The sequence below is a fragment of the Xenopus laevis genome, chromosome 7L (assembly GCF_017654675.1).
Source record: "Xenopus laevis strain J_2021 chromosome 7L, Xenopus_laevis_v10.1, whole genome shotgun sequence".
Taxonomy (NCBI): Eukaryota; Metazoa; Chordata; class Amphibia; order Anura; family Pipidae; genus Xenopus; species Xenopus laevis.
The window spans coordinates 78,243,602-78,268,129 of NC_054383.1; the positions used below are offsets into that span (position 1 = coordinate 78,243,602).

A 24,528-nucleotide genomic window follows, 5' to 3' on the forward strand; every position below is an offset into this window, starting at 1 on the left:
ACTGTCAGGTATAGCCCTTTTTTCTTTCTAGGGGCCTTGGTGGTAATGTCATCTTGGTCGTGTATAGTTACTGAAGGGGATTTTTCTTTTTGTCAATTTCAGCTAATTTAGGCCTATGAAGTTCTGACTATGATACTATGATTATGTTTAGAACTCAGATTTACTATTTTTCTGAATATTCCTTGTTACTGGTCATTTTTCAGGGCTATGGCAAAAAGTAGCCAGAATAGGCAGGTATCTAAAATACTAGACTGGTACCCTTCATTCTGATAGCAGTCACCCTCCCTGTCTCTGGCAATTATCATCAACCAACATGTACTGCTGGAGCAAGGAATTGGCTTCAATTGTGCATGCTCATAGTTGGTAATTATTGTTAGAGAGCTGATGACAGGAAGTCAAGGGGCTAGAGCTGGTGCCAACCCTACTGCTCTCCTCTGCATTTTCAGTACAGGTATGAGGAGAAGGGACATTATGTGGTGGTCTCCTTGATGAGCTTGGGGAAAGGGGAAGGAAGCCTGTGAAGGTCCCTGTTGTTAATGTAGGGGTTTCATTCTCCATCAAGGCCAGTTAAGGTGAGATTTTAGAAGAATGCCTATTTAGATTCACTTGGAAGTCAACATAAATGTACATTGAAGTGAAATTTGGGGTGATGCATTTTTTTCACCTTCCACTAATATTGTGGGAACCTTGGCTGATACATAAGAATAAACATAAAATAAATCAAAATGTGTTTGTAAAACTCATAATGGCATATAAAAATTTAGTTAAAAAAAAGATTTTATTGAGAACTGCAATGCCTATTAGAAATATGTATACTGTTACAGAAACATAAGTATAGCAAGTTTATTTTAGAAAAAGGACTTGACATTTCTAAGCCCTCTAAACCACCTAGGAGTCATTTACGACCTGCAAGACAGTAGTTGCATGAACATTTAGGGGCAATTTATTAGCTTTCTAACTATTCTAGCTGTGTTTTCCACAAAAAATTCAAGTTTTCAAGGTTATTATGTAGTCACAATTAGAATTTTTGGGTTAAAAAAAACTAGAATTTTCAAGATGTATTATACCTTGACCCTGGAAATAGCTTGAATTCGAAAATACACCATCAAAAACCTGTCACGGTCATGTAGAAGTCAATGCCAGAGGTCCCTTGAACCATTTGAAGATGTTAATAGCCTGCATGATGTTTGAGTTTTCATTGCAGGGTTTTGATTGAAAACCCGATCAATTTTGAATTTTCAGGTTGTTAACCCTGAACTCGCAGATTCAAGTTTTTTCCATTTGAGTTGTCAGTTAATGCTTAACCTAAATGCCTACGGTCTCCATTGTCCACTGTATTGGCCTCTATTGCCCATTATGATGATAGTTTTAAAGAGCTTGTCAATGGATTCTTACCTGATGGCAAACTAGTGCTTTCAGGTTATTGTGAAGTATATCAGATTTATTACTGTAATAAATAAACTATAATGAGGTGTAAAGTTCAGGGGGAGTCGGATCGCCCATGCTCTACGGCCACAACACAGTAGTAGAATAAATGTCTTTTTATTCCTTATTCAAACTAACAAGCTGTATCTTCAGCAGGTAACAATAACAACTTAAACAAGCTGTATCCTCAGCAGGTAAAATAAGTCAACTTAAACATAGTCTTCAGCATAAAGTAACATTCACTTTCATGCACAGCAGAATTGAAAGAAAACAGTTCATATTCCCATTCAGGGATCAGGCTCACCTAGGCTCACCTAGCCTTACAAAGCTTTTTATTCCCAGTCAGGAGAGCAGTTTCCAAACACACTTCTCTCTTGCAGACCTCACGTGTGTCTACCAACCCCCTTCCTGAACTCTCAGGGCTCTCTTAACTCCTGCACTGCTGCAGTAATTAGCCCTGCTGTGCACCTTCCAGGTACCTGAATAAAGGGGAAATATACCTGTCGTCCATGACCCACCCCTGGAGTCCTGTGCAGAGGGTAATGTGGAAGCATCCATTTAAGTCACAAGCCTAAATTAAATAATTGTGATGTAGCACTAGAACTTGTGATGTAGCACCCTTTAATTGAATTGTGATGTAGCACCCTTTAATTAAGAATAACATTAAATGAACAAAAAACTAAATTACATGGCACCTAACAACAAAATCAACAGAAATATTTATTAATACATTTAAGATAAAAATTAATAATAAATCAACTGTTTCTCCATAGCACCAAAGTTTATAAGAAAGGGAATATACATTTTCTATTTGAAAGTACACTGACAACTGCTGTAAGTTTTTCCTTAAAGGGGTTGTTCACCTTCAAACAACTAGTTGGTTCAGATAGATCACCAGAAATAACGACTTTTTCCAATGACTTTCTATTTTTCTAATATTGAAGTGTAAAGTGTAATTTTTCACCTTCTGAACCAGCTCTGAGAGGGGGGGTCGCCGATCCTGTAAACTGTTCTAAATGGATACATTTAGTTGATGCATTTCTTATCTTTGTCCCTGCTGAGAAGAATCTCTGGGTTTCATTACAGGCAGCTGTTAGAATTGATACACTAGTTGCGAATACTCCAGAGATGCTGCTGAGAAATGTATCAACTAAATGTTGCAAAATTGTAACAGTTTAGAGTCTGCACCTAAATTACTGAGCTGCCAGACTGAAACACCAGAGACACGAACATTCACCTTAACACTTGGATTTTGGAAAAAACTTAAAAAATAAATAATGGAAAGTAATTGAAAAAAGTCTTTATTTCTGGAGAACAATCTAAAAAAACAACTGAATTGAAAAAAGTGTTTGGAAGGTGAAAAACCCCTTTAATTTCACATAAACAAACATATCCTGTAAATATGTATATTTAAAACTCATAAGCTGTAAAACTGCATTTAAACAAGAATGTGATGTGTACTCTCCTGCCAAATTCCTTTCTTCAGCATACTCGATTATTAATATTAGTGATTATTATGTTAAATAAGTGGCATAATGAGCAATATATTAATGTGTTGAAAGGTTAAAAATTTAGTTGTGAAAATGACTTGTTGTGCTTATGAACAAGCAAATGTAAACGTCAAACTCATTATTCCTTGAAATGTGTTCCCTGGAGGATGAACTGTTGCTATAGCTGATGAGACAGTCATATCCCAAGCATCCACAAAGCCTACATTTATTCCTTGGAATACTTCCCTCAGTGCCAGGTACTGAGTGTACCCATGGAAATCCCCAATTCTTTCAACAGGAGCATTAATTTCTCTGGTATTTTCAGTTTTGATTATAACTTTTGTTTCAGGGCTCCTAATAAACAACCGTTCTATGGCTTTTCGGATGTTGATGGCTCTTCTGATGTAAAGCTGAAGCGGAAACTGCCTAAAGTGCTGTCCGATGGTGATAACAAATATGGTGTCTTTCCCTCCACCTTGTTGGTCAATTTGACGGCTTGTGTATTTGTCCTCTTTAAAGTAATAGAACATAAAGCTCTCTAGAGGGAATCCATGTCTTTTATACGAGACATAAATATCTTTCTCAATGTTTATAGCCAGAAGTGTCTCCTCCCAAGACTGCCATTGCCTTCCATGGTATCCAAAGTATTTAACAACTAAAAAATAAAAAATAAGAACATTAAGATAACTTAGACCATATAGATCAACAATATATTACTTGCAACTCATATCTAAAATTGCCATCTTCCCCCTGCCTGTTTTTCCTCGTGGTTGCAGCCTCTAATGTCACCGTCCCCATTTTGGAGCACACTGGCATCTGATTGCCTAGCAAATGAACTACCAGCAGGTACATGAATAGGTGCAAAGGTACTAGAAAGTCAAGAAATCACAGGGAGATAGCTGCAAAGGCAATAAAGTTAATATACAATAATAAACAATATAGTGAAGCAAGGATGTACTGCAATGTAATCAAATATCTATAGCTCACAGCACCCATCCATGAGTTTTTAAAGAAGCAAAAGACAGCTGAGCTGTTACTGGAAAATAAAGTAGGGTGGTTAAGAGGATGGTAACATGCAGAAACCAGGCCTTGAGAGAAAGAGATACCATGGAGTCTGCAGAGACCCACAAGTGTAGCTAATCAGCAGTAAGTGATAATGGTAACTGTGGTTTCAAAAGGGCTACATAAAGTTTTCATGCAGGAGGCACTAAACACTTTCTACAGGATTCCTTGACCAAATCCAAACCCTGATATCCAAGTGTAAGATGATGCATATCTTCTTTCCCCAGATTATAATATGCTTATTAGGGTTTGGAATGAGTTCAGTAATATGGACAAATCTTTTGTGGAGGATTTGGCATTCGTTTGATGTTAAAAATTATGTTTTTGGTGCACCCCCTAGTATGCATGGCTAACATAATATAAAAACATACATGCTGAATTTTCCATATAAAGCTTTACCATAAATAGAAAATAACAGAGAACATTATTATCATTAATAATAACCAGCTTACTGTTAAATCTTTTTGGAGTTTGACCAGCATGTTACATAGTTACATAGTTACAAGCGGGTTGACAAAAGACCAAAGTCCATCAAGTTTAAGCCCTCCAAATGAAACCCACCATCCATACATACACACTCTGACAATGACCCTCCATGCTCTAACATAAATTATATATACCCATATCAATACTAACTATAGATTTTAGTATCACAATAGCCTTGGATATTATTCTTGTCCAGCAAATCATCCAAGCCACTCTTAAAAGCATGAACAGAAACTGCCATCACAACAACACCTGGCAGTGCATTCCACAACCTCACTGTCCTCACTGTAAAGAATATGAAGATTTAATAATATGTACTCTACAATAATAGCCTGTAGCTGTCTGCTTCTGACAGAGCTGAAATGTCTAGTTTTATCCTATCTACTGGCCTGCTATATTAAAGGGGAACTCCACAAAAACATAACTTAAGCTTTTTGAAAAGTAAACATAATTTCAAGCAACTTTGCATTATACATCAATTAAAAAAATATGCAGACTTTTCATGATTTTTAATGGTTTCTGACAGTTCCCTAAGCCTAGCCTCCTACTCTCCTGATGATCTGTCTGACTACTTTGCTGAGCTGACTGAGCACTGTTACTTTGTATCAACAGCCAGCTGTCCTTAGACTGCATCCTCCAAACCCCACAATTCCCTGCACATAGGATTTCAATAAGGAACAGATCATCTCAGTGCAATGCAATGTGGGTTATGTAGTTCCTGCATGCTGTCTGTAAGCTGTGGTGAAGTTGCTACAATTTGTGACATCAGTGTTTAGTCCCACCTTCCATTCCAGGATTTCAAATGATGCAGCTGGATTTCAGAATAGAAAATGGCATGTATTCATACTTTTTGAAGAAACAGGTAACTGTGATGGTTTTATTAGGGGTTTCTGTATTATGTGGGCCTCTTTATAAAATTTTGGTTTGGAAGCCAGAGTTTCTCTTTAAACTTACTTTGAATGCCTTCTGTAAAGTGCATAATAAACTGGCGCAGTGTTGAATCTCCAATGAGAAAAAGCTTCTTTCCCTGCAGACACTTGGTTAAGCTTTCTGCATTATTGTAGTTAGACATGTTGCAATAAACTGGGTTCCAGACACCATTGTAAAAGTAGCCACTTGGAAATGGAGAGTTCATACCCGTCTGACAATTTGGTTTTGCTGAAGACACTTCTGGAAAATACAAGAAAGTTTTGTGCTGCATAAACTAACTTTATGATCACATTTATTAAATAAAGCAATACAGTAGGGATGGATACAACAGAATGAGCAAAAAAGTCTGAACCCAGTTTACGGCTATACCACAGGTTTGAGATTCATTATGAATCCTTAAATACTCTAATAAAGCAGAAGCCTGTTAATACCCTAAATAAGTCACATGTATAGAATACTCCTATGTCATAACTTTCAGCAAACCAGTTGAGATAGCTGAACTGGTTTGCTGAAAGCTTTGACATAGGAGTATTCTATAAATGTGACTTATTTAGGGTACTCACAGGCTTCTGCTTTATTAGAGTATTTATGGGTTCACAGTACAGATGGAAAATAATTTGTTGATACAAACGGACACTGTGGCAGAAGATTAGAATATTAGTGTACAAGGTACAATATTAGAATACAAGGTACAGCTCAGTCTGGTATATGTAAAAACATTTACCAGGAATTACGACTTCTTTTAATTGTTCATGTACCGTTCATAAAGTTTATTCTGTGGCCATTTCGGCAGTATTTATACTCCAAACTTTAGGGGACAGAGATATACCACTGGCATAATGGCATAATAACAAGGCAAAGTATTAACTAGATCTGAATATTGTTCTTTAATTGTATTTTATAATTCATACCATTCCTTTTTCACAGCAGCATATGTGCTGGAACCACGGGCTACCTCCTCACCTAAAACATATTACAATTTAACAAATATTACACTACAATGGTGCTTAGTGAACTCAGCATGGTCAGTTGGTTTTGGTGACACTTAGGGGGTTGATTGCTAAAACTCTGGTTGGTATTTTGGAGCATTTTTTGTGGAAAAAAAACATCAGATTTTTCGTGATTTATTATACTGCTGCAAAAGTCCATAATGAAAGCAGCAAAAAGCCTGAATCTGAAAATCTGCCATCTCAAACCTGTCCAGGTCTTGTATAAGTCAATGGGAGATGTCCCTGTCCCAATTTGAAGATATCGCTGTTTGTGTCAGGTTTAGTCCGATAATCAGAAAAATTCTGGGTTTTCAGACAATAGCACAAAAAATCTAGCAATTCAGGAGAAAAGTCCAAAAAAAATCATATGATTCGGGCTTTTGCTTGATTTTATTGAGTTTTTCCCCAATTCGATTTATTCAAGTTATTTTAATGATAAATAATGCAAAATCATGGATGCGAGTTTGGTCAAGCTTTCTTTAGTAAAAAATAACCCCCCTATTATCAAAGGAATGCCAATGATGGGCTAATAATTATGTGCCAAGATGTATTAATATTTATTAGTGACTTACAACCTCAGCAGACAGAGAATGCTCTGATCTGGGCACCAATATATACTGTAGGTAGTATTTAAGAACAGCAATTCTGTTGAATAATTGCACTTGAATTCAGGGTCAGAACTAGGGGTAGGCAGAGTAGGCACCTTCCTAGGGTGCAATAAAGGGGGGGGGGCACGAGGGGGAATTTTTTTTAAACCTTTTGTGCATGGCTTTTAATAGTTTTTCAATTTTATAAACCACCTGTTCCAACCCCCTCGTGTCTGTTATTCATACTGTGGGCAGAAGTAGACTCCTCACCTCCCTGTTGGCAGCTGCTGGTACAGGTACATGTTTCTGGGCAATATCAGATGATTAGGGGCAATATGATGGATTTTGTCTGCTGCTGGCACAGATACATATTTGGGAGCAATATGATAGATTTTTGCTGCTGCTGGCACAGGTACATATTTGGGGACAATATGATGGATTTTTGGCTCCTGCTAGCACAAGTACATATTTGGGGGCAATATTGATAAATCTTTTGGCTGATGCTGGCACAGGAACAGATTGGGGGCAATATGAGGAATTGGCTGCAGCTGGCTCAGTTACATGGGCAATATGGTGGCTGCTGGCACATTTATACAGATGTTTGGAACAATGTAATGGATATTTGGCTCCTGCTGTCACAGGTACAAATCAGGGGCAATATGATGGATTTTTTTGGCTACCGCTGGTATAGGTACAGATTGGGGGTGAGAATGTGATGGATGTTTTGGCTATGCTGGCACAGGTACAGATTGGGGACAATCTGTGGGATTGACTGCCATTGGCATAGGTACAAATGGGGGCAATATGATAGGTGCTGGCACAGGTACAGAGGGCAATATGAATGGTCCGGTGGGAAATGGTAATGCAGGACAGGGTGAAGGGAATCTGGACCAGATAAACCTATAACCCTGTAATGATAAATTTGTTTTAAATTAGTCATGAGTCATTGTGTTTTTCATATGAATTTGGTACTAACATTTTAACTAAATCCAAATAAAAGTTACATTTTAACCATGAGCAAAAGATGGTGCCATTAAGTAAGTGTGCCTGAATCATGAGATTTCTATACATAGTTATATAGTTACATAGTTAAATCGGGTTGAAAAAAGACAAAGTCCATCAAGTTCAACCCCTACAAATGAAAACCCAGCATCCATACACACACCCCTACCTACTTTCACATAAATTATATACTGTCCTAATATTATCAGGAAATGCTATAGTCATAGATTGGGACCCATAACGATAATTGTTTTTCATTACTGCAGAAATGTATTGTTAATGAATTGGATCAATTTGTCATGGACCAATTCAGTGGTACAGATCTCCCTACGAAACATATTCTTGCTTCATGTGTAGTGGATTCAAACAATATTGATATTAATTGAATCTACTTGAAAATATAATTGACAATATACTTGTCAGTTGTCATCTATGGGATTTAATTTCCCAGCCCAGCTGTTCTTTTGACTGATTTGGGATAACAAATCCTGCAAGCTCAGACAATCAGGTACAAAATGTACCCATGAAAGTATTATAAAGGAATGACAATATAATGTGCTGTAGTCCTGCACTGATAAAACTTGTGTGTTTGCTTCAAAAACACTACTATAGTTTATATAAACAAGCTGAACTATAGTAATGTTTCTGAAGCAAACACACAGCTTTTACCAGTGCATGCTAACAGTATATTATATGTTAATTACTTTAAAATGCTTTCATGTTTTTGGTGTTACTGTTCCTTTAAATCTCCTGTGAATAAGAGAACTGTCTCAACTTGTGACGGCGGCATTTCTAATTCATGTGAGTTTTTAAATAGTTTATTTATTAAAAAAAATCAAATTCTTACTACTCGGATAAATTAGATCGACACAAAACCTCAGAAAAAACTCGAATGTCAGGAGGGCTGCAAACAAACTCCAAATTGATCCCTGGACCACTCCCATTGACTTAAACAGCAATTTGGCAGGTTTCAGGTGTATAGTCAAAATCGAGTTCTTAAAGGGTCAGAGTATGATAAATCTTGAAAATCAAATTCAATTTTTTTAAAATGCTCAAATCAAATTTCAATAACTCCCTAGTTGAATTTGACAGTTTTGACCATTCAAAATTCGAAAATTCTAATTTGAATTTGAATTCGAACCTTGATAAATCTGCCCTTTAGTATCCTCTTTAAGATATCCTAGCAAACAGGAATTGTATAGCATAGGTGACTTAAGGATATGAAGGCCCCAAGGGCAAAACAGCAGAATGATTTTGGTACAAATAAAATATAGATAAAATATGGGGGCTTGTTTATAAAATTTGTAGCGGAATATGTTTACTACATGTCTGCTTGAACCATTTGTATAATTATATAGGTGTTTTGACCCAAATTGTGCTAAAATTAGCTCTCCAATGCATAACTGCTCTGCTCTGTTAGGCCCTTGTTGTATATTATTGATTGGGAGATTGATTTTCAGAATTTTTTACAGTCATTAAAATTAAAAATGTGTTTTGGGGAATCTGTTCAGAATGCGGGGTTTCAAAGGGGTTTAAAGAAAAAGAGTACCTTTATTCCCACTATACAAAATGACTCTTTAATAGCATTTGAGAAAGTCCTGACCATAGCTGTTAGAGAGGTCTGGGAGAAACCCGTAAAGTATAATAATAACCTTACCAAGAGTGAACAAAAAACTCTGGCATCCCTTCAAAATAATGATACAATCATTATCAAAAAAGCAGACAAGGGAGGGGCTTTGTTGTAATAAATAAAGATATGTATATCACAGAGGCCAGGAGACAACTACAGGTACCTGGTCACTATAAATTGAATGGTAAAGAACCTGTTTTTGATATTCAAAAGAAATAAGTAGTCTGATTAATGATGCACACATGAATAATGTGATACCTATTGAGACTAAAGAATTTTTATGTGTTGAGCACCCACGCACTCCTGTTTTGTACCTCCTGCCTAAGATATACAAATCGTTAGTGAACCCGCCTGGGCGCCCCATTGTGTCGGGAAATGGCTCGATCTTAGAGCCTCTGGCAAAGTATGTTGATCAATGCTTACAACCACTGGTAAAACAAATACTGTGTTCTTTAGGGATGCACCGAATCCACTATTTTGGATTCGGCCGAACCCCTGAATCCTTTGTGAAAGATTCGGCCGAATACCAAACGGAATCCTAATTTGCATATGCAAATTAGGGGTGGGAAGGGAAAAACATTTTTACTTCCTTGTTTTGTGACAAAACTCACGTGATTTCCTTCCCCACCCTAATTTGCATATGCATATGATTCGATTCAGATTCGGTTCAGCCGACACATCCCTAGTGTTGTTTACTGGACACTAACAATTTGTTAAACAAATTAGTCAGTTTGGGTAACTTAGGGGAGGACATCACTCTCTGTAGCATTGATATAGTAAGTCCCTACACTTCTATTCCTCAAGATGAGGCAATCTTATGTGTAGAAGAAGCTCTTTTGAACACAAACCTTCCAAACACTCTGTTAGATTGCCTAACCCTAGTACTCAAAAGGAACTACTTTAGGTTTGAGAACGAATATTATTGGCCAAGGCACGCGGATGGGGGCAGCGGTAGCCCCATCCTTTGCAAATCTATTTGTCCATAAGTTGGAGCAGGAATTCTTCCTGAAACACTGGTACAATAACCATATTTTACTCTATCTCCGCTTTGTAGATGATATCTTAGTGATCTGGAAGGGTGATGTATCATTGTTTAATGAGATGGTGAATGAAGTGAATGCAAGGCATCTCATGGTCAAATTCACCACAGAAATGGCCAAAAAATCATTACATTTTCTAGATGTAAATCTAACCATTGAAAATGGGTCCATAGACACCAATCTGTATAGAAAAGCCACAGATAGAAATAACCTCTTGAATCATTCAAGCTTCCATAATCGAAAATGCATTTCTGGCATCCCCAAAGGGCAATTCTTACGGGCATGTAGGATAGCTTCTGATACTGGGAAGCAGCAGAATCCTTAATCGATAGGTTCTGTGTGAAAGGTTATTATAAGAATACTCTCCATAAAACAGCTATAGAGGTTGGGGAGATTCTGAGAAATCCCTTACTCAGTGGTTCAAAGGTTGCAAGTCAGTACCACCATAACAGCAACCAGGCTGAAAAAGTGGTGAAAAGATTTTCACAAAGTTTGTTATTTCAGGGGTCTAAGAAAAAAAGGCACTTTTCCTTGTTTGGGGTGTGTATGTATGTGTAATATACCTGTTAAAAATGCCCTTGTGGTAAGGTCTATGTTGGACAGACAATACGGGCGGTAAAAGAAAAAATCAAGGAGCACAAGTCCGACATTAGAAATTATAAATCAAATACCCCAACAGACACATCAGTCTCCAGACACTTCTTTATTAATAATCACAATCAATCACAACTCAAATGGTTAGTCCTGGAGGTGGTATCTAAACCACAGAGAGTAGGTGATATAAAAAAACTACACCTCCAACAGGAAGCAGTGTGGATTAAGAGGCTTAACAGCCTGGTACTTACCGGTTTAAATGAATACTGGAGCATTGCACCATTTTTGTTATTTTTTACTCTTGTTCCTCTTTTTCACAGATAATAAATTGAAAATTCTGCTGCCCTTTATAAAGATTTATGAAAACCGACATTGCAGTAAGAGATAGTAGTATTGATAAATTTTCGGTCACAATACTAATTGATGTAACAAATGTTTGAGTATTTGATGCATTTCTTGTGCTATAAGATGGATTTATTGCAGCAATTGACCCTTTTGGTAGGCTGAGACGGCAAAATGCGGTTGTATGATTACTGTACCTGATTGTCACTTATTAATAGCCACAACTACACCCCTATTAAATTGTGGGCTAGGCTAAATACTCCCTATAGCAGTAGCTCTTCCCACTTAATCACACACAGGGGTGTGGCTTATATTGTATGTTTAGGTGCGCTGTGGGTATCACTTGATAAAGGGCTTTGCCCGAAACATGTCGTGAGAATAAAACACTTTTTGCAGTTAACCTGCGAGTGCCTGGCTCAATCTTCGTTTATATTACTACAATGGCAACTTTCATGGAGAAAGGCAGAGCTTGGGGCACAAAAAGGCAGTAATTGGAACCAGTCGCTTACTCAGAACCCTTGTTGTATACTGTACTGTTGCCCTACACTGGTGAACACTGGTAAAATTGTGTTTGCTTCAGGAACAATAGTTGCGGTGTAGCCATGGGGCCAGCCATTCAAGTTAAAAAAGGAGAAAAGGGCCTAAGTTACATAGCAGATAACAAATATGCTCTGTAGAATTTATCTCCAGGCCTAAATGTTGTACCTGTCAGTGTATGAACTCATTGCATTCTACAGAGCATATCTGTTATCTGCTATGTAACCTAGGTCTTTTTCTCCTTTTTTAACTTAAATGGCTGGCCCCATGCCTACAACGCAACTAGTGTTCCTGAAGCAAACACAATGCTGAAAAAAAGGCATTCACCAAGCTGTGACTTACTGGAATATCAGCTCACAGCAGTGTAATTGCAAATTAAGTTGGACATATACTGCCCATGTATTGCCATGAGATACAGTTTACATGATGAAATTTAGCTCCAAAAATACTTTTTCAGTTTGCAGAAATATCACCAGAATGCAACTCTGTGGGGGTCATCTAACAACAGGAAGGCAGTGTGCAAAGTGCAAAAATGTTTTTGCACTTTGCACTTTGCACACTGCTTTGCTGCTTTAAAGAACTGCTGCATGTCTCTGCAGAACACATATACCTGTGGTTGCCCCCATTAATTTTAATATAAGATATGTGAATTCTGATCTGCCAGTAGAATCACATACACAAAAAACAGCATTGCTCGAGGAAAGTGACATAACATTGGACGCTATACCCTGAACATTTGAATGCCTCTATAAATATATATTGCATAAAACAGCCCATAGGTAAAACACTGCTCCATCTGGTTTGTGTCATTGTATTGTGGTAAGTAGGAAAATTGCTATTTTAAGAACTAAGGGCCGCCTCCTGACTTCATGATTCACTGTGCTCACACACAAACCTAGGGTACACCCATTCTACATTCTATCAACTAATTAATTGTTTTTACTCCCACACTTCTTCCTGTTACACTTAGAATTGCATTATTTCCTATCAGGTGATCTCTGAGGGAGCACACAGACCATCAGAAAATGGCAGCTCAATATATATGTCAATTTGGTAAGGTTCCTTAAAAGGTCACTTATTGTGATATAAATGATCTCTTGTTTAATTATTCACTCTGAAGGTATAGTTTTGATTTAATCAAAATACGTTTTTAAAATAAAGAAATGTTGTGTTTTACATCTTTCTCTCCTAGGAGTGCCATACATAGTGTCAATATGTGTCTATATGTTTATATGTCTGTTTATATGTCTATACTGTATGTTTTTGGTGTTTAGATAAGAAATAATTTATTTGAACTCACTGTTACAATCCACTACATCTACAAATTCAAAATTAGCGGGTATTTCCACTCCAATGTTGGACCTAAAAAAACAAACAAGCATACTTTAGTTACAAATGTAGTTATTTATTATTATTATTATTATAAAATTACATTAGAGTATAATCAATGCCTATAAACAATACTTTTTAGACAAAGGATGTACTTGGTCAAGAAGTTCCCATACCGTACATGCATTTAACTAACATAAATGTGTAATAAAAGTGTTAAGCTTACATTGCTTTGGAAATAATTGGCAAAAATACATGTATGACAGAAATCCACACTCACCAGTCTTATCTTGGTCAAAAAGATGAATTTAAAGCAAATGTAACATTTCGGACATTGGCTTTGCATTAGATTAAATTTTTGACCAAGATAAGTCCTGGGAGTATGGCTTTCCATCAACACATGGGCATCTGTTGTTATGTGGACTGCAACCAGGCACATTGCTTCTGATAATCGTGAGTGCCAGCATCCTTTTGCATATTTAAAATATACCCACATATTTTCTGATTCTGGTCTGCTTGAACAGTATAAAATACATCACAGACAGAATATTATTATACTGAGTTTCCTTCATTACTAAATGCGGACATGGAGGGTGCCCACTCTCCCTAGCGCAATGTTCTCACAATTGTGAATTTCTTGCTGTTGCTGTTTAGTAGCTAGTATTATTGAAATCTTAACAGTTACATGATTGGAGTTGATTTTTTTGAAAAGCAGTCACAGTTCCTTTTGTTTCTTTAAATGATTTTTAAACTCTTCATATATCTTCTCTTGAAGCATCATGGAGTGTCATCAGGCACTCAGGCAGGAGAATATTGATGAAGCCTAAGGGAGTGCAGAATGGGAGGGATCCCAACAGGGAGTAATGGAGCAGAGCAGAGAAGAGGCCTACTACAAGCTGAACAAGATCAGAGCAGGAAGAGAAGCCAATAGTGATGGGTGAATTTGCACCATTTCTCTTAGCCGAGAAATTCGAAAATTTACCGCGAAATTTGCGAAACAGCGAAAAATTTGCATCTCGTTTTTCCGTACTTTCGAGGCCGTTTCGCGAATTTATTCATCGACGCCCATCGCTAGAAGCCAGTTCATACACAGGCTGTGCTTGTACTGGGAGAAAAGGGGCATGTATGAGTATGGCAGTGCTTTCATATGGAGGGGCTGAGCTGGAGGGGTTTCCTGTCTTCTTTTAATCTCATAAACACCTTTGGCTTATAACAACAAAAAAGTAAATTGAATCAGTAGCAGGTGCTTGGGAGGAGCATCTAGACATACCTTACCAGAACCTGTGGGAGTTCTAAGGACACCTGAAGTGGACACATCCAGGTCCTTTGCAACAGGACTGGCAGTGGTATTGTCATTGAACAGGCCATGACGAAGGGGGCTAGTTCAAAAAATTGAAAAGCCGGTTTTAGGGATTTCATTGCAGGGTTAAGGGATATGATGGCAAAATGGTAAGTAGACTTCAGTCTACATCACTAGATGGGCCTAGCATTGCAAACTTAGTAACTACAGCTCCTTCAACCAGAAAAGTAATGTGGTATGTCTCCTCCAGGTGAGGGAACAAGAGATTATGGTGAATGTAAATAAGAAATGGGCAAGAAGAAGGTTTTTAAAAATGTTACCAATCTCTGATCCCGCAAAGGGTAGCACATATGTCTACTTTGAGGGTCCTCTTAGGACTCATTTAAAAATCAAAGAGATGGTCTGCAAAAGAGAATATATTGATATTTTAGAATTTTGCCACAGAAAGGTTTAAAAATCTGGAAATGCAAAGAGCATTGTTAAGAGGAATATGGGGATTGACCAAGATATAAAATGATCACAAGGACATTTAGGAACTTGGTCAGAAAATTCTGCTTCAGTCATCTCCCACAGAAAGGGAGTCTGTTGGCAATATAATGACAGTGTGTGGGGAGCATTGATGTATAGTACAAACAGGAGTACAGGAGTGTAGAGGATCTAATCTGGTCATTAGGTACTTAAAATAAACTACTAAGGTAGGAAGACAACACTAACTAATGAGATGTAAAACAGGGTTCATTAGGTAGAATCCCCCTTCAGGGATGCAGAATTGTTCAGGACTGTAAAAACTTGTGATTGTTTTGGATCACTCAGAGAAAAAAATGTTTCAAACTAGGCAGGATAGGCAAGCTTTTTTGTACAGAATCCTCTCTAACTATAGAGATTGGTTGTTTTGTGTATGTTATCTATGGGTTCATTATATACACCCATTTATTGTATAGAACTGTGTGATATATTGGAGCTTTATATATTATATACTCCTTTTCAGGAATCCCATTAGGTGTCCTAAAAAAAGGAAACGTGGGTCTTCAGGTTAAAGGCTCTTCAGTTAATAATAATAACCTAGGAAATGTGGCCCAGATGCACTAAGTGGCATAGCCATGGATATTAACAATCTTACTGCAAGCTTCCAACCTTATTGAGGTATCCTGTTCTGAAGTGAACATTTGGTTTAAGCTCTCATGTACCAGTCTAAATGATTGGGATAACAGATGCCACTTCTTAATTTCAACTGGGTCATATTGGAAATTTGGCTCCAATGGCACAGCAGAATACAATCTCCTTTCCAAATCATTAATTGAGGATTCTGTTCTGGATAAAGAATTATCTGGCTCCATAAAACTGGGATGCCTATTGTAGGGTGTGGTGGAAAACAAAAATTAAAGAGGTATGTGTGGGGGCTAATAAGTTAAACAGAAAGGGAGGGAATGCTTTCATATGGTACTGAGCAGCATTCTAGGGAAAACATGTTAGTGTGCAAGCAGTATGGTCTTTTATTTAAATTAATAGGTGTCAAGGTTGGTTCTAGAAGTTATTTGGTCTGTAAGAAATGATTAAAAGAAGCCACCCAGTGTTAACACCAGGAAACGAGGAAGTGTAATTAGTTAGGTTAGATAGTGGCAGGTTAGTTGAGTGAAGCTCACTGAAGGTGATGACAATTAATGATAGGTTATGTAGTAGAGCAGCAGAGGCTTCAGCGAGGAGATAGAGGGACTAGTGCCCCGGTGGTACCTAACACAGATACAGACCCTGTGGAATAGGGACTAGGTTAAGTAGCATCTAGTATTTGGAATACAAAGCTAATACATGTGCAAATGTTTTTGAGAGCTCAGTGTCCCTGACCTGAACAAAGAGGGAGAATAGTAGACAGCAGGCTGGGGCCCACCACCCCAATAAATCTGGTTCTGTTTGTATTTATCATTGAGTAATTTATGTGACAAGTACCATTGGATTATGGCAAGACCATTGATGAAAGTGAAACTGATGAAAAGATTGGAGCTGCTATGGTCAGCTTTTGGGCCAGAAGTTGGAGCAGCCAATCAGATCTTAGTCCCAGGTTGTGGCAATTGTTAAGTCACCTTCTCCCTCTAGAGACTAGAGACTGAACTTTTGCCCGCCCCTAACTGAGCTGTGTGGAACAATTGTTGAGTGGGCCTCTCTGACTGGGAAGCCCCATGTCCGAAGTTTCCCCTTCAACTTTTAGTGCATTACCATGTAGAAGTGGGAATATTGCAGAACCGCAGACATGAAGGAGCAACCAGTATGCGTATATAGTTTATTTTTACACTGCTAATAGTGTTTTCATTTAAAAGTCTTAGTTAATGATGTGTATTTGTGCATAATGGTGCATTTTTCCTTGCCGCTTGCCTTGCTTCACTTATAGGGTTACGTATGTTTGGGAAAATGTGTACGTGGTAATGCTGTTAAGGTGTTATTGCATGGTTTAACCCCCACCCCATCTTGTTTGCAGATCTGTATTCTTGGAGGAGCCTGTTGAAGAAGATGTAGCATTAATGTTAGGTGTGAGTGTGTTTATTATATAGTTAGAAATCCCCCTCTTCCAGGGTAGCTATATAAATGAGGAAACCATGTGCCACTTTCTCCTTGGCTGATGACAAGGGAAAAGGATTGACGTCTGGGAGCCTGAGGTTTTGTCTATGGTTTTTCTTATTTTTGTGAAAATATGGGTGTTCAGTTACTCTTATACTTTTTGAGCAGAAAATGAAGCTAAGATGTGCAACAAATTTGCCACAATACCAGGGACTTTAAGTGGACCTGTCACCCAGACACAAAAATCTGTATAATAAAAGTCCTTTTCAAATTAAACATGAAATCCAATTTCTATTTTTTATTAGAGCATTCATAGCTGTTGTAAACTCATTTAAAAATCTCAGCTGTCAATCAAATATTGTCTGCCACTCCTCTATGTCAGTGGCATAGAGGCGGGGCAGACAATTACTTTCACTTTCCATTCAGCACTTCCTAGATGTCACAGCTCTCCACACATTCCCCCATTCTCTTTACCATTTAATTGTGTAACCATTGCATGGGGATGAACATCGGGTCCCCCATTCTGGTGCACAAACAAGATTCTGAGATGATACAAGACTTGTCTTAATAACAGTGTCCACAAAATGGCTGCTGCCTGCTTGCTATAATTGAATTCCCAGACTGAAGGAAACAAGATTCAAATAATTTATATGGTGTAATTAAAGTTCATTTTGCTTGACTAATGTGATAAAATAGGATTTTGAATAATATTTTTGGGTGATGGGTCCCCTTTAAAACAGCAGAATTGTGTATATTGTTGTCATGAAATGCTTGTTGTTTTAAAAAAATATTGTCTACTGTAATTTTATGATTTCTTGTTAATTTAATAAAGCTGTTAATTTCCAGTGTAAAGAAATACCTTTGAAAGAGTTGTTTTTCCTCATTACTGAGATATGATGAATGCAGGTCAATAGCCATCATGTCATGCAGGCTCTCACAAGGTAGATTTTTCGGTTTGATACAATAGAAGGCCTCTTCATCATCTGGATCCAGATACTCACAAACCTCTTCCTTTGTTTGAAGTTTAAATCCACACGTTGTAATAGCTTGTTCCTTTAGATGTACAAATCTGCCATTAAAACCGATAACTCCTAAACTGGCATGTCTAGACCTCCATAGAGCTGAAATTCCTTCACTGGGGTGAAACAACATGGCAGAGAACTTGATTTTCCCCTGCCAGTGCAAAGGAAAATGAACATGATATGTTCCATTGTAAAAATCTTCTACTCTTCCAGAGATGGCTGCATTCAATTCTGGAGAAAATATTCGAGTCCATATAAAATCTCCTCCATATGTTTTCCTATTGCCTAGTGCGTCATACATATCAAGCTGAACTACAAGATCCTCTCCAACACAATACTTTTCCCTTGAATTTACTATAAATGCTTTACTGTTCTTTCCATTTGTTGCTATGTTCAAGTTAGAGAGAGTAACATTTGGGATAAGTTTTTGAATTCTGTTAAAAATGTCATTTATTTTAACTTGCAGTTCACTTGGTACTTCCGGGAAGGTTACATTCTCTTGTAAAGGTCCAGTGCAGTTACAAAATATATGAAGTAAAGACACCTGGATAGAAATAAACAGCATGTAGTTAACAATGGTTTTGTTTTAATTACCACTTTAAAGGGATACTGTCATAGGAAAACGTTTCTTTTGCATAATATAATAGTGCTGCTCCAGCAGACTTCTGCACTGAAATCCATTTTTAAAAAGAGCAAACTGATTTTTATATTTAATTTTGAAATCCGACATGGGGCTAGACATATTGTCAGTTTCCCAGGAGCCTCCAGTTATGTGACTGATGTCATGTGCTCTAATAAACTTTAGTCACTCTTTACTGCTGTACTGCAAATCTGAGTGATTTCACCCCTCCCCCACCCCCAGCAGCCTAACAACAGAACAATGGGTAGGTAACCAGATAGCAGCTCCCGAACACAATATAACAGCTCCCTGGTAGATATAATTACAGCACTCAATAGTAAAACTCCAGGTCCCACTGTGACACCTTCACATTGAGTCACACAAAAGCCTGCGAGAAAGCAGTTCCATAGTGCAGCACTGGTTATTTCTGAAAGTAGATGACCAGGCAAAATGACCTGAGATGGCTGTGGTGTTTATACAAATGGCCTGTAGATGTCACTGTGCTCAAGACTTATACTGTGCATACTTTCTATACATCTTGTGATGTTAGAGTTGCTTACTGCTGTGTAATGGCTGCATGAGCCTGCTAATAAGGCACTGTTATACTCTACTCATCCTTGGCTACCAAAACATAGCAATGGCTGTCTACACAACAATATTACAACGCAAAAAAATACACTTGTTGATTTAGGAATTCAATTTTATATGGTAAATTGTTTGCAGTCTAAACAGTGTAATTTAGAAATAAAACCTATAACATAAAAATAATGACAGAATCACTTTAATCATTATTGAAACCAATTTCTCTTGTTACATCTATAATAGAAATATATGTGGGTTTTTCACAGTGTAAAATATTACAGTATTAGCATCTAGTGATGAGCTAATTTTTTTGCAGCCATGTATTCAGGTGAAATTCTGCATTTCCGCATCTGCAAATGTTTTTGCGAAACTGCTGCAAAAATTTGCCACGCCAAAAAAATTTGCCACGCCAAAAAAATTTGCCACGCCAAAAAAATTTGCCACGACAAAAAAATTTGCCAAGACAAAAAAGTCGCCATAAGACAAAACACCTATTGCCTTTAATGCATTTGGACAAAAATTCACCATAAGAAAAAAACTCCCATTGACTTGAAAGTATTTGGATAAAAAAGTCGCTGTAAGAAAAAACACCCATCGACTTGAACAAAAAAATTGCAGAGACAAAAAAAATGCGTTAAGAGAAATCTCCCATTAATGCATTTGGAGCGATAAAAATTGTTGTGTATGTAAAAAATGATTGCATGTTAACAAAATTTGACGCCCATTGATATCAAAGCATTTTGCAAATTTTTTTTTACTGTTTCGCAAATGTTTTCATTGTTTTGCGATTCGCTTATCACTAGTTACAGTTACTGTAATTGCAGAAATCTTTTATTACAAATCAAATTAGTGAATTGGTACATAAATTTAACTGCCATCAGTGAATGATTACAGCTTCTTAAAATACCAAAATGAATGGTCATTGTAACATCCTACCTCTGTTTGGCCCAGTGACCTGCAGGTTGCTATGTAGTCTCCTATACCACTGTGCTATACAGGCAGACAGCTATGGTCCTACTTCACTATTATTAGCATCCTTGTATTCCCTGGTAGGCATGGTTAGCTCAACTGTTGCTAATCTGCCCTCAGATGCTCAGTATTTGCCATTAGTCTCTGCACTGACTGACTGCCCTTTATAGGCCAAGCGTGCTTTCTCCTAGGTGCTATGTTTCCTGTGAGTGTTGTTCCTTTGACTCCTGCTGTCCCCTGTGTGACTTTTTGGTTTTGACCCTGGCTTGTTCCTGACCTTGAGTTGGCCTCACGATTCTGCTGCTGTTATCTGGTTCTGATCTGGCCTGTCTGCATATGTCCATTTCATTCCATGGAGTATATATTGTCTGTCACTGTGGGAGTACTGGATTCTCATTCGGTAAGTACTGGTGGCACCCGAGTAACTGAGAGCCTGGCCCAAAGCCAAATGTGGCAAAAGAGCACACCTAGACAGGAATCCAGTCACTCTCCTGGGGTTCGGGTTTGCCATATATGACAGTCACAAAAAGATATGGGGAGTCACCTCAGTTGACATTAAATATGAACAAAGAAAGACCTACATTTTGGGGCTATCTTGTGGTAGTGGACTGCTTTTGCTACATGTATACCCAATAATGAACTCTTCTTGGAGTGGCAACAAATAAAAGTGGCACCCATCTTGTGTGTGGCAAAACTGATGGACTTATTTATATTTTCTCTGAAAATATTGGAGTGGTATATTCTATATAAAAGGTGCTAGTAGTTACCGGTTTTGTGGTTGCTACTACTATGTTTTATCTGGCAAAAAGAAAAACACTTTCTTAACTGATGCCTTCCATGTATTCATTGGCAAAATAAAATGAGGCCATAACAGATTCGTAGGTAGCTCATATTTCTCAAACCATAGAGGCTGGGTAAGATGACCTTGCTAAAGGGGTAGAGAAAAGTATCACGCCGTAGGGAAAGACTAATTCTGGAGATGGAGTGAGGAATCCAATGCCGCGGTTAATGGCCGATACCACTCTGGTAACATGGTTAATCCAATGTAAAAATGAAAGCACACTTGCAGCCAGCCGTCATGGCATGATTCATGAAAACGGATATATATATTTAAAACGTCCAAATTATTGAGGCATTCAGTTAAAAACAAACGTGAACACACACACGGATGAGGCAAGCAGTGGGGAGCATGGCTCGACACATTTCGTGACTGTGCAAGTCACTTCATCAAGAGTAGTTTACCATTACTTTAACTAGTAAGCCAATTCTAAGCAACTTTTCAATTGGTCTATTATTTATTTGTTATTGTTTTTAATTAATTGCCTCTTTCTTTGAATTATTTCCAGATTTCAAATGGTGGTCACTAACCCCTTCTAAACAAATGCTTTGTAAGGCTACAAACTTATTGTTATTGCTACTTTGAAATACTCAACAAGAGCAGTAACCAGATTGCTGAAAGCTAAACAACTCAAAACTCTAAATAATAAAAAAATGAAAACCATTGCAAATAGTCTCAGAAAATCACTCCCTACATCATAATAAAAGTTAACTCAGATGTGAACAGTCCCTTTAAAGAAAGTGTTAACATTTGTGTTCAGTTTGAAAAGGCATGGGCTTACTAGACTGATAATTGTAGACAGACTGCTTACTTGAGTGTGCTATCTGGCTAGAAGTCCCATGTAGAAGTGTTAAACCACAGAGAGGACATGAAGGAGCAACAAATACAGTATGTGTATCTACTTTATTTTTCCACTGCCAATAGTGTTTTTTTCATTTGAAAGTCTTAGTTTTGGCAAGAGTACACCATGGGGCAGATTTATTAAGGGTCAAGTTATGTTTTCCACAAAAAAAATTTCAAGGGTATTTTTGATTGTAAATTTAAATTTTTCTAGATTTATTATAATCTAAAACCTGTCGAGGTCATGTAGAAGTCAATGGCAGAGGTCCCTTGAACCATTTGAAGATGTTAATAGCCTTCATGATGTTTCAAGTTTTTTTCGAGCTCCAGCGATTCAAGTTTTTTTTCCAGCAGAAAAAATTATTGGTACTGAAGTTGGTGTTTCAGGAAAGTGGTTATGTGAGAACTATATTTATTGGCATAGTGCAGATTTAATTTGATATGCTAATATCAAATATAATGCATATATTTGGATTTGTAGTCCAGTTTGTGTCTTTTTCCATGTAGAGTTGATAAATAAAATTTGTATATCAAGGTATAGTACACAGGATAAAAAAAACAAAGAATAACATTGAATATAATTCAACAGATTTTTTAAGGCTTCTTACCTGAACTCTTTTCCTGTGCCACATGAAGCTCAGAAGGAAAAATGCTGTTACTACTAAAACTGCAACAGATCTAGGCTTTATTATAGCCATGGGAGTCTCTCTAAAAGAATAAGAAATATAATAGCTTAGTAAGACAAATCACAATGGATAATGTGAAGATAAATAATAATATTTGAGTATAGATACATATTTTTTTTTATCTTCTAACCTTTATAACCTGAGTTTTGGCATGCCATTATAATTTGTGGCACGCACACGCAAGATGCAGATGTGTGGAACAGGAATATTTGAGTGGAACTAACAGAGAAATCCCCTAACACATACTTTATATCATGTCTGATGTTTGGGATAACAGTGATTCCAGGAGAAATTTGAAAGTCTCTTACCTGATACCTGGAGCAGTAGTGGCACCCGACGGCCGATTTGTGCCCACTTCCGCACAATCTTTGCGGGTGTTTTCAGGTTGAACTTTACCATGTGCTCATCCTGCCCACAACCTTACAATGCCCCACTTTCACCTCCATTCTGTTCATATATGTGCATATATACTGCCCCTTCTGTCACATCATAGCCAGTGTCGGACTGGGACACCAGGGGCCCACCCAAAAACCTTAGATCAAGGGCCCACCATAAAACCTTAGACCAGGGGCCCACTCTCAGTACTAATATTCTTCCTCTCCTCAATCAACCTCTATTCTCCTAGTTTGTTTTCTTTACATACTTTAATCTATTATTCCATCTATTTAGCCTCCTTGTTCTCATATAATAGGGAATGGCCATGAAATAGGCCAAATCATTAAGGGGCTGGTTAGGGTCAGGTGCCGCACATCACTAAGGGCCAGTGCACCAGTTACACACAACGTCAATACAGGGGAGGCAGGTATATGGCACTGGCCCAGCCACACGCCAGCAATGAATCCAATTAATGAAAAGATAGCCGCTCACAACACTTCAAATGATCCCTGAAACATTTGATCATTTGAAGTGTTGTGAGCACCATGGAATAAAATTTGGGATCACCCCATTTGCAGTAAAAACAGGTATCAGCTATCTTTTCATTAATTGGATCCAGTGCACCTGTTGCCAGTCTATGGTTCTTCTCAGCGAGCACCATAGAGAGATCCTCTTCTTTGCTTTCTTCTTTCTTCAATGCCCAGGGACCAATGATGCGTGGTACTGCTGATTTGTATTGCTACTTTGTTTGGCTTTTCACTGTACTGCACATGCACACCCACAAGAAGAATAAAAATACAGGAAGAGAATCACTGTGCGGTGATCACTGAGAAGAACCTCAGGCTGGTGTTGTTTTTCTGCTGACAGGACCACCAGCCCAGGGTGTCAGGTAAGTGATTACAGTCACTGGCAGGGGAGTGCCAACCATTTGCCACCCTGCAGCAATTTACACTTTTCTTCCCCTTGAAGGTACCAATTTGCCCACCATATCATTGGTGAGTCCCTTTAGGCACTTCAAATAATTACTTGGTAATTGCAGGTGAATATACATGGACATGGGGCTCAGGTGTGCCACACTGGAACAACTGCCACGTTAGCAGATTAGCCCTTATTATAAAATAAAGGTGCACAACATAAAACTTAATGCTGTAAAAACCTCATAGTATGCTTCTACATGACCACCACAAGAAAAAATTCTCATTTTAAATAATAGCTTTATTTATTTTTTAAGATGTCTTAGGAACATTTCTAATAGAAAAAAAGAGTAGTGAAGAACTTCCTCTCTATATTATATAAATCTTATT

At 37.7% G+C, this 24,528-nt stretch overlaps 1 protein-coding gene across 2 annotated transcripts in view; it reads right to left on the reverse strand.

The window, feature by feature from the left end:
• Positions 1-2,714: 2,714 nt before the first annotated feature.
• The window catches only part of LOC108695825 (NXPE family member 2), a 51,532-nt gene continuing 29,718 nt past the window's right edge, over positions 2,715-24,528 (reverse strand). For both annotated transcript variants that reach the window (XM_041569203.1, XM_041569204.1), the window contains 5 exons: positions 22,772-22,871; positions 18,153-18,859; positions 13,415-13,476; positions 5,418-5,633; positions 2,715-3,570 (listed from right to left, as the gene is read on the reverse strand). In XM_041569203.1, coding sequence (XP_041425137.1) covers positions 3,023-3,570; positions 5,418-5,633; positions 13,415-13,476; positions 18,153-18,859; positions 22,772-22,861 — 1,623 coding nt within the window. In that variant the 5' untranslated portion in view covers positions 22,862-22,871 and the 3' untranslated portion in view covers positions 2,715-3,022. The remainder of the gene's footprint in view (positions 3,571-5,417; positions 5,634-13,414; positions 13,477-18,152; positions 18,860-22,771; positions 22,872-24,528) is intronic.